This window comes from Saprolegnia diclina, assembly GCF_000281045.1.
Source record: "Saprolegnia diclina VS20 unplaced genomic scaffold supercont1.37, whole genome shotgun sequence".
Classification (NCBI taxonomy): Eukaryota; Oomycota; class Saprolegniomycetes; order Saprolegniales; family Saprolegniaceae; genus Saprolegnia; species Saprolegnia diclina.
The window spans coordinates 43,782-54,526 of record NW_008246104.1 but is presented as its reverse complement, the minus strand read 5'-3'; the positions used below and the strand labels follow the sequence as shown (position 1 = coordinate 54,526).

Here is a 10,745-nt window from a genome sequence, read left to right as displayed (position 1 = left end):
TTGTTTCGATCGAGGACAAAATGGTCTGTATTGACTTTTGTATGGACGAGCACTCTACAGCGGCCCAGAACGTTGCCAATCTTAGCCTAAAACGAATCTTGGAGCGCTCAGCAGGACGCGTGGACACCAACGTCGGCAGTGACACATCGCTGGAGCCTTCGCGTGTGACGAGAAAGACATTTGAGAGATGCAAAAGGCGGCAATTGCAGATGACTAAATGGTGGAAAGTGTCCCCGCTGGAACTCGTCGACGAATGCGACATCGATGGCAGTCGGCGCCTTGGATGCAACCCCGCCCCGTGTGTGCGCTTCGTCGCTTCCAACACGTTCTGCAACCGCACCGACAACTCCAGCCCCTGAAGCCTACGGGCGCGAGGTACGTCGCCGGGTCGTCGCCAAGTCGCTGGACCTTTCAACTTGCAACGCTCGCCACACGGCTCAGTTGGCGGCCGTCAAGTTTGACTGCGCGATTCAACTGGCTGCTACAAACGTCAAGATCAACGCTGCATTCAAGGCCCAGTGCGTCGTCCTGCACAAGTGGAACCTAGCGTTGGTGCACAAAGAGCTCATGCGTCGAGCGACAGTGATGGAGGCAACGGACGACATTGCTGCTCCTCCACGTCTGCTCTCTGCAGTACCGAAAGGAGAGAGCACCACGGCTACCAAGATGCCGACGATGGCGGCGTCCGTGGCTCGTCTCGCAGAGCAGATCGTGCGGGCTCGGGCGTGCATCGCGAGCACCGTCCAAGTTGCCACATGCAAGAAATAACACTCTCATTTCCTCTATCCAGCTTCTCATACACAAGTCACATACCACATCTGCAAGGTCCCTCATCATTGGAATTCGAACGATCGTGTTGAGCTGTAGCTGCTACGAGTCTGTCCTCGAGGCGATTGTATTCAGCTACCCCACTAGCATGAGAACCCGTCCACTGAAGAGAGTTCGTTCGCGTGAATGGTCTGTCCCTAACCCTCTCCAACTGCAACCTCAGTCATGCTTCTACATAGACCGGACGAGACAACGTCGCTTCCTTACCCTAAACTCGCGCCACAATGGCTCCTACGGAGTCGAGATTATAGTCGAATATTGCTAGCGATCGACGAGCGCCAGCAAGAAGGCGAGAATGGCGCCACCCTCCTTCCACTCGCAAAATGCAGCTTAAGGCGCATTTTGGCCAATCGGCGGCCGCCGTGCCATTGCTCCAATCACAATCGATTTGACGGCTTTCCGGTCTTGCGATGGCAACGATATCGGACCCGCAGGCCCGGCGGCTCCTCGACGCCGTCGACGTCGCCAAGCGCGCGCTCGCAGCCTTCGACGCGACGCCGCTCACGCCGCCTTCCGTCGTCGTCGTGGGCATGCAGGCGGCGGGCAAGTCGTCACTTCTCTCGCGCATCGCCGACTTCCCGTTCCCGCGCGGGACGCACGATGGCGCGTGCACGCGCGTGGCGTACGAGCTCACGCTGCGCCGCTCCGACGCGCACGAAGCGCCGTCGACCAAGGTGCTGGCGCATAAGGCCGCGCTCTCGGATTTCGTTTCGAAGGAGCGCCTCGAGTACGCGCAGAGCCTCGTGCTGCAGGGCCAGAGCTACGACTGCCACCACAAGGTCCACGTGATCAAGACCGACGCGTACCTTCCCGAGGCCATCCTCGTGGACCTTCCCGGCGTGCCGTACGAACACAGCAAGTCGGTGTCGCACCAAGAAGACCAAGACGTCCACGACCTTCTCCGGACGTACATGGAGCCGGAGCACGGCCTCATCTTACACGTCGTACCGCTCAACAAGCCATTGGAAGCGATTCGGTCCTGGGACCTCGTGCGGCAGATGGACCCGAGCCTCGACAGGACGCTCAACATCTTTACCATGGGCGACCTCAGCGACGACTGCCCGGACGCCGCGTACATTGCTGCCACCCTCATTCCGCGCGATCTCGTCGTACCGACGGAGGCCATTTTGATTCTGGATCACGACGACGACGCCACTGAAGGTCTCCATACGCTCCTTAACGAACGCATGCTGCAGTACGTCATGGACATGAGTCTGCCAGCGCTCGAGCGACAGATCCAGTTGCACCTCGGAGTGTGCGCGAGCACGCTGGCCAAGCTCGAGCAGCAGTCGTTCCGGCTGGGCTTGCTCATGGCGCGCGAAGTCCACGACGTGGCGCAGTCGATTCAAACCATCTTTGACGCGTTCTTGCCCGAGCTCCGCGTCTCGATGGAGCGCGTCGTGCACGACATTCTCGGCTGGCAAATGACCCCGTTCGGGTCGATCCAGTCCCCTGAGGACCGGCGCCTCGACCTCGCGGGGTTTGAGACTCTGGGCAAACTGTCGGGCGACGCATTGCTGCTACTCGATCTCGTCGTCGAAGTCAAGGAGATGACGTTCCGGTCGCGCGGCGTCGCGAACGAGTCGTTCCACCACCCGCGCATGCCGCTGCAGAAGTGGACCGAGGTCTTTGCGACGCACACGTATAGCATCATGCACACGTTCGTCGACGAGCTCTTTGGGCTCTTCCACGACGAACTCCGCACCAGCGTCCACGGCAACGAGCGCTACACCGACTCGATGCGCCACATTGGCCTCCGCACGCTGCTGAATGCCCTCCAAGCGACGAAAGCAAGGGCGCTTACGGTCGTCGAGAACATTCGCGACTGGAACCTCGGACCGGATTTGTACACGACCAACACGGACGCGCTCGTGGTGGCGTCGCGCCCGAGTGACGCAGAGGCGTCGTTGGTGGCGCAAGCCGTCGAGACGCGGCCGCAGTGGGCCCCGCATTTTGACGCGCTCTTCCACATCCGTGGGTTCCTCCGCGTGCAGCAACACCTGGTTGGAGATGCGATGCAGCGCGAGATCCTACGCCTCTTGCGCGGCTTCATGGCCGACGTCGAGCGGCTCTTGCATGAATGTATGGACGAGATGATGGACGAGACCGAGAAGAGCCCGCGACGACCGCCCTCGACCGAGTGCATTGGCCGCCGCAACGAGTGGCTCGCCCGGCAGCAGGCGTTGTACGAGGCCCTCGCCGGGCTCGGCCGGTACCTTCCGCCCGTGACCGTCGTCTCGGGGCGAGACCCAAGCGAAGTCAAGCGGCGGCGCATGGCGTAGCATGCATAAGCGACTCGATACAGAGACTATCCCATCATCGATCAGCACACAAAACAAGATACAAGTAGCGGATGCAATGACAGGTCGATGTTAATGACGGAAGGACGTCATGGGTAGTCTCGTCGGACGGTGCATGCAGACAGCCTAGAACCTCGACGTGTTGCTGGCCTTGACGGGCAAGACGCCGGGTTTCCGGGACCCGACACGCTTGGCCTTGGGCATCGACGCCGGCTTGAGCGAAAACGTCGCCGTGTTGCCGCGCAAATACTTGTTCTTGGCCCCGTCGACCTTGTTGAGACTCGCGAGCAAGTGGTGCTAATGTCGCATTTTGAGTTTCAGTTTGAATCGGAACAAAGAACGTACGAGGGCCCGCGTGGCCTTGGTGGAGTCGCGCACACGCTTGAGGCGGCTCATGTACCGGCGCGTCGTGCCCTGGCGCCGCAACGACCGCGACGACGCAGCGTTCTCGTCGTCGCCCGCGTCGCCTTCCAAGTCCTGGCTCCCTGTCGAGGCGCGGTGCGCGCTCCGTGCCGTCGTCTCGTCCTTCTAAAAAGCAATCGGATGGTTAATATTTTGATATTTTTTGAAATGTGGTCAATCGTACCTTTTTGTCAAGCTCTTGCTCCCACATTTTGGCGCACGAGTCGTGGAAGAGGTGGCCAGTCGCCTTGATCGAGACGCTCGACGTGTGCCGGTTCCACTTCTCCTTCGAGTTGTAGTGCTGGCCCATGCCAAAGGGCGGCTTGGAGAGCACAACTTTGCAGTAGTGGCACGTCACGGACGCGGGCGCCATGCACTTGGCCTGTGCGCGGCGGAGCACCATGACTTGGTCGTGCAGATCCGTGCTACGCATTTTTGATCAATTCCCAAATTTTCCTGTGAAAACCACACGTACCGAATGAGCGCATTCGCCGTCTGGTAAATGTTGTGCTCGTAGTTGTACGTATCGAGCATGCCGAAAATTGTCGGACGAAAGTCCCCAAACTCGTCCTTCCCGTGCTCGTTGGTGATCTTGAAAAGGATCGCTTGCAGCGAGACGCAGGACGCCATGCGCTCGAGGATGATGCGAATGAGCTCGTTCACAGCGATCTGGAAGACCGTCTGCGCCCCGCGCGTGCTCGTCCGGCCCTTGGTCTTGGACTGCATCGCCTTTTTGACCAGATTCTGGACTTTGAGACACTGGTCGAGGAGCGTGAACCAGAGCTTTTCACTCTGGTCGTCGCGGTGCCGCGCCGAATTGCGCTGACACATGGCAATGGCCACGTCGAGCGTCTTCATGACCTCTTTGCCTTCGGGGACACTCTCGATAATGCTCTCCTGCTGCCACCCGGAGGCCTCGGCCGACGACGCGTTCACACCGCGAAGCGCAGGCTTGAGCACCTTGAGCTGCTTTTCCATACTCGTGAGAATGATCGTGAGCGCGCCGTTGACGTCGCCCGTGCGTTCGAGGAGGTATGCCTCGGCGTCCGTGATCTTGAACTCCTTGCAGAGCTTGAGGCACGTCTCGACCTTGTAGCTGTCGTGAGCCGCCAAGTACGGAAAGACCTGCGTCGGGTCAAACTCGCAGAGGAGCCGGATAAAGCGCTCCTGGACGGCGGGGTCTTCGGCCATTTGGAGCACCGCCTTCTCGCGCTCGAGAAGGTCGCGGATGACGTCGGCCGCGTCGTCGCCATCGCCCGACGGACTCCCGAGGATGTGTCGGAGGTACGTAAACTCCCACTTGGCGCCCGTTTTGCCGCCGACACTCATAAAGCGCTGGATGAGCTTCGCGTTGAGCGAGGCAAAGTTCTCGAGCATGAGCACGACAAACGTATGTGCGTCGACGTCGAGGAGGCCGCCGCAGTGGTTGACGATGCCCATTTCAATGTCAGCCTGGCGCGCCTTGGCCGCCTCGCTGTTGGCCGCATCGCCATCGGCTTCAACCACCTTGTCGCGTTCTAGCCAGCCATCTTCTGCAATTTATTTCTATCAAATCCAAGCTCGTACCGGAGCGGATGTAGGAAAAGACGCTGAGCTTGTACTCGAGGTCGGCGTCGGCCAAATACGCCGAGATCGTCTCGTTGAACTCGCCACGGGCCTTGTGCAGCACGACAGCCGCGCCTACATACGACGCCTCTGAGACGAGATTCCGAGGATGAGGCAACGTACGGTTCATTGACTCCTTTGTGACACGCCGGAGGAGCGCGCCTTGGTCGTACGACGTCGGTGACAGCGTCTGGAGGAGGCGCACGAGCATTACTTGGCGCCCGGCCTTGTCAAAGCCTTCGTCGTCGTCCGTCGCGAGCGCCTGCGGACCCGACGCGAGGAAGTGCAGGAGCGAGTCCATCATCCACTGGCTGTTGACGCTGCGCGCGCGGGCGTAGCTCGGTGCGTCAATCGCGCCGCTGCTGAGGAGCCGCGCCTCAAACATGTAAAAGTGCCCTTGGTCCGAAGGGCTAAAGTACGGCGACGACGGGAACGGCGAGTCGTCCGTCGGCGTCCCGACCAGAATCGACGCGAGGCTGAGCACCATCTCCATGCGCGACGGGCACTTGAGCGTGAGGTTGCTGTAGCGCTGGGACGTGGTCGCCGACGTCGCCTCGCCGTCAAACTCGACGCTCGCATCGTCAAAGAGCCGCGCAAGGATCTCAAACACCATCTTGGCGTCGAGCTGGATGAGTGGAATGAGCCGCGGGTACGACGCGTCGCCGTGGCCCGGCGGGTGCCGTTCAAAAAGGTGCTGGGCGACGCTCGCAATCATGCGCTGGTGCCGCGACGCCGTGTGCGGGTGGGACGCCACGACCTCGCGCTTCGGGAAGGTCTTGCCCATGAGCATGTAGGAAATGTAGAGGAGGCACTTGTACAGAATCATGCGCTTGGCCCGTCCGGTCGTCTCGTCCGAGTCAAAGAGACTCTCGTCGAGCGGCAGTGGCGTGCTCGCGCCGGCTGCCGCCAAGAGCAAGTCGATCGGCGTCGTGTAGTCTTGCTTGGCGTCGTTGTAGAGGTACACCATGGCCGTGTGGAGGTGATGGGTCTGGCACACGCGCAGCATCGCGTCAAAGTCCATGTCGCGGACGCGGAGGTGCAAGAGGCACTTTTCAACGAGCACGAGGTCGCCTTGCGCGAGAAAGTGCGACACGAACGCATCGAGGACGGTCGGCGAGAGCACTTGGAGCTGGTCGTTGAGCACATAGGGCGCGAGGAGCCCCACAAACACGTGCGCTTTCTCGACGTCTTGAAATCGCTTGAAGATGTCGCCAAAGAGCAAGTCGGTGCGGTGGATCTGCGCGCAGTACTCGATCGCGACACCGGCCAGCATTTGATAGTGCGAGATCGCGAGGTCGGCGACCGAAGAGGACGATGGCGCATTCCCGATCGCGAGCCGCACATAGTCCATGAGGAGGTCGGCCACGCGCTCAGCGACGCCGATGGGCACGACGCTCTTGGTGACGGTGCCAGACCGGGCGTTCTGGAACGCCGCCTCGAGCCGCTTGGACACGTCGGGCGCATACGGCGCCTCGCCGACGCACCATCGGACGCCTTCGTCCGCATTGTCTTCGTACCGAAACACGTCTTCCTTGTCGCCTGTGCGCTGGTTGGTTTGGCACATACGGAAGATGTCGACGACGCACTGGTCCTTGTGCGAGTCGGTGAAGAAGACGGGCGGGAACCGGTCGCGCTCGGCGCGCGTCGCCGCCGCTTTCGTCAGCCCGTCAAAGTGGTCGAGCGCGAGCCCGAGGCCCTCGAGCCACTCGCCGTCTTCGATGAGAGCATCAATGCGCTGCGTCCACGGTTGCACGCGCGCGGTCTGGAGTTCCTTGAGGCCGAGCAAGTAGAGCATTTCGTTGCACGCGCGAAAGCTACAAAAACCTGAAACTTGTATCAACTTGATACATACGGCGGCGACACGCGTACCTGTTGGCAAAACTCCGGCCGTTGTTGCCGCGGTACGACGCGTACACGAGACCCATCGCGCTCACATCGACGATCTCGAGCTCTTGGCGGCTCATTGTGTCGTAGACGCAGAGCTCGTCTTGGTACGTGAGGTACATGACAACGTGATCGCCAAGCCACTGCGTCGCGACGACATCGCTCGTCGTGCTCATGTGGTTCGTCTCGGCGAACGTCGGCCAGCCGTCCTTGGCGTGCACGTGGCGCGGCTGGAAGAGGATCTCGAGAAACTGCATGTGCTTGCCCCACCCGCGCGCCAGCATCGGAGTCGGCGTGTCACTGCGCGCACCGCCAGGCAGCGCGACCCACGCAAACGCCAGCGACGGTAAATTGTCGTTGGTGAGCCCATCTACAGATTGATACCAAATATTGATACCAAATATTGATACAAACGATGGATCGTACCTGGTTTGAACCAGCGGTGGAGAATGCGCACCTCTGGCTCGATGGCCACGAGGAACGTGACCTTGTCGGTCGAGATGGCCGCGATGCAGTACGTGTCGGTGATGTGCCCGACCTTGGCATGGCCCGCGGTCTGCGGCAAAATGGCGACGCTAAGGATCTTGCCCGCCGACCCATCGTAGATCGGGTCCGTGTCGACGACGTAGACGTAGCCCATCATTTTGGAAAAGTTGATTTTGTTGGCCATGCCACTAGTCGGAGCATGAGCAGGATGCTCCAGAGATGGAAGGAAGGGTGACGTACTTGGCGTCGACCGAGAGAATACACGGCTTTTGGTCTTTCATGAAGAGAAGACTCACGACGGGGCAGTCGTGCGCGTCGGCGACGACCTTGAGCGACGTGCCCTTGAGCATGTCCCACAGCACGATGCGCCCACTTTGGTAGCCGCACACAAGAAAGTCGCTGCCCGGCGAGACGTCAATGGCCGTCACGGCGCCATCTACGTGGTACCCTCAGGTGCCTGTGAACGAGAGAGGAGGTACCCGAGTACTGGTCGTGGCCAGCATCCATCGTCGTGTTGCGGAGGACGTGGCGGATGTTTTGAAAGTGGTCAAAGACGAGCACGAGGCTCTTGCTCGTCCCGATCGCGATGAACTTGGGGTGGATCGCGACCACGGTCGGACTCCCGGGGCCGTTCTCACGGAACTCGGCGTTCTTGGCGAGCTGCTTGGAGATCGTCTGCATCGGTTCGACCTTGACAACGCCGCTCCCGCCCGTCGACTGCTTCTGCTTGAGCTGCAGCGCGATCTTCATCTTGTCGAGCGTGTTGGTCTCCTTCCGTAGCTTGAGCGCCTGCTGGTGCACGCGCATGCGGCGCTTCACCGCGAGCGGGCTCACGAGCACCTCGGTCGGCGCCGCAAGGAAGGCGTCTTCGATCGCTTGCGCCACCTCGAGCGGTGACTTGGTCAACGCACCCACGGTCGATGGGCGGGGCTTGAGCGTCGCACGATGCAAGAGCGGGTTCTCGACCGACAAGCCCAAGCTTGAGGCGGCGGCCGGCGCCGGCGCCGACACTGACGATAGCCCATCGAGCTCTTCGTTGAGGATCTCCTCGAGCGTCAAAGCCGCTTGGATCTCGTTCAGGTCCAGATCCACGAGGTCCTCGTTGTCGCTGTCTTCGGCGAGGAGCTTGTCGACTTCGCTGAGCTCCATCGTGGGCGGCTGCTGCTACTGACGCCTCGGGAGTTTACGATTGGGGCTTGATCCCGCTAAGTCCGAGCCCTCGCAAGATACTACGGGCTAAACGCACTCAACTAAAAGGCAGCCAACTGTCCACCTGCGCTTCTATCGTTTGCGACTTCGCTCTCGCGGCTGCCTACAGTGATCTCTACATTGCATTTAGAGGTTGTTCCAACGCAGCAAGTAGGTCGACGCAGCGTCAGTTGGGCTTGATCTCGCTCGGTCGCGGCTCGGTGGCAAAAGTATGGTCGCACTTAATCGAGCCCAATTTCAGTCAGTTTGAATCATTCACACTATTTCACACCTCTCGATGATGTTTTATAGTGTTACACGATGGCGTGGCAGCATGAGAGACAAGCAAGGAACCAAAATGGCGTCGTCGCAGCATGCTGCGCCGCGGATCGTTGTAGGTACAATTGAACGCGATGGATGCCCTCGAGTGAAAGCAGTAGGAGGACACTGATGTATCGTCCTATATGCTCTGGCGACCTACTGCGAGTTGGCTAGTTTGTGTTGCTGTGAAGGGACGTCTCTGGACTGATTGGACGAGTTGCGCTGATGTGGACAAGCGGACGATGGACAGTAACCTCTAGCCTACATCATCCATACTATCTGCCGAGTGCAGAAGTATCCGTCGATCGATGATGTTAGTTTTCTACAAGCGCGTGGACCGGCTACCTTCCTCGCCGAGATCGTTTATCTCGATGCAGCGTCTTGCATCATCCCTGCCGTCCTTGCCAGCCCTTGCCGATATGCAAGTAACATAGTGTACGTAGTTACATGTAGGGTTGTAAAATCATCGTGCGAAGGCGGCAGTCGCACGTCGTCTCCTCGAGGCACCCAATCAAGCACATATGTGCGCTAAAGAAGCTGTCGCGAAGAGGGCAAATGATGCATATATCGTGCTCGTCTATTGGGCTTGGGTCTCCTCCGTGCTCGAAGCGGACGGTCCGTGTGTTCGTCGTCGGCCTCATTCTTTTGTTTGGGCTCACGCGCGCAGGTTTGCTAGGTATTGTCTCTGCTTCTTGGTCGATTGTCGTACGCGTCACGCGTGGTCGCTCTTAGCTGAAGTTGTGTCGGCCCTTGGCTTGCACAATGTGGTGGCGGTGGCGCCGCGCGCGCAGCCGCCGGACGACGCGCTTGTATACGACGTAGGCCACGGCAGGTAGTGCCAGAAGGCCCGTATTTGTGAGGCCAAACGCGGACACGAACAAGTACCGGTCGGCGCAGAGCCCAATCGTGAACGCGATCAACTGCGCGGCCAAGAGGATCGCGACGCTCGCGATGAAAGCAGCGACAACGTGCAGTGAGAAGCCCGAGTCGTCGGCGGCAGCGGCCTACGCAAGGCGATCGCATGAGCGCTGGCGCCACATTGCACGTGGAGATCACTACCTTTGGCGACGGACTGCGTGGCATGCGTGTTGCTGCGTCAAGAAATTGGCGTGTGTCGGCTGCCCATCCGGATACGCACCGGTCCCATTTTTGAACCAGATGGTGCCGGTAATCAGCTTGATTACCGCAGAAAGGCGCCACAGCGTTATCACCCGCGTCAGCGCGGCGTTGACGGCGCCCTCGCTTGCTGCTCCTGCTGCTGCTACGCTGTGCTGCGGCTCGAGCGCCGCGCGCCGTCGCTGGGAGGTTTCGCTGTCAAGGCGCGTCCATGAGCCGCTCCCCACGTGAATGATTACCAAAACGACCCACTTTGATAAACGTCGCCGTTGCAAGTCGTGCGCTCCTGACTCGGCCAAGGCGGCCCCTCGAGTGCTGCGTACGTGACGTGTCCCAGGGTTTGCGTGCGTTGATGCTAGCCACGGCCCACCGTCGCACGTTCTGTCGACGCTACCGGGCGACAATCGCTCTGGTACAACCACGCACAGTTCGTCGTAGTACAAAATGTAGCTCGAACGCTGCAGCTATTGATGCAAATATTCGTGTTTGTGTTTGCCCGCGCTAGTCCAAAGACTGGACGTGGACGTGGTCACATCTGGTGACAAATGTGGTGAATTCAAAGCGATGAAAATAATGGCGCGCACCAGTTACTCTGACTCTGGTTTCGCACGATGT

General features: G+C 59.9%; 3 protein-coding genes across 3 annotated transcripts; 1 reads left to right on the top strand and 2 right to left on the bottom strand.

Moving 5' to 3' along the window:
• Nucleotides 1-1,052: 1,052 nt before the first annotated feature.
• SDRG_10663 (hypothetical protein) lies at nucleotides 1,053-3,222 on the top strand. Its single transcript, XM_008616664.1, has one exon. It carries the CDS (start codon nucleotides 1,239-1,241, stop codon nucleotides 3,108-3,110), a length of 1,872 nt encoding a protein of 623 aa, XP_008614886.1. The 5' UTR covers nucleotides 1,053-1,238; the 3' UTR covers nucleotides 3,111-3,222.
• On the bottom strand, nucleotides 3,176-8,722 carry SDRG_10662 (hypothetical protein). Its single transcript, XM_008616663.1, has 10 exons — nucleotides 7,985-8,722; nucleotides 7,746-7,941; nucleotides 7,446-7,693; nucleotides 7,005-7,389; nucleotides 5,259-6,949; nucleotides 5,097-5,210; nucleotides 4,006-5,047; nucleotides 3,715-3,955; nucleotides 3,474-3,656; nucleotides 3,176-3,425 (listed from the first exon to the last, which is right to left on the bottom strand). The coding sequence occupies exons 1-10, from the start codon at nucleotides 8,652-8,654 to the stop codon at nucleotides 3,255-3,257; spliced, it is 4,941 nt and encodes a 1,646-aa protein (XP_008614885.1). The 5' UTR covers nucleotides 8,655-8,722; the 3' UTR covers nucleotides 3,176-3,254.
• A 731-nt stretch (nucleotides 8,723-9,453) lies between these two features.
• SDRG_10661 (hypothetical protein) lies at nucleotides 9,454-10,119 on the bottom strand. Its single transcript, XM_008616662.1, has 2 exons — nucleotides 10,074-10,119; nucleotides 9,454-10,018 (listed from the first exon to the last, which is right to left on the bottom strand). Exons 1-2 carry the CDS (start codon nucleotides 10,095-10,097, stop codon nucleotides 9,743-9,745), a joined length of 300 nt encoding a protein of 99 aa, XP_008614884.1. The 5' UTR covers nucleotides 10,098-10,119; the 3' UTR covers nucleotides 9,454-9,742.
• Nucleotides 10,120-10,745: the final 626 nt, after the last annotated feature.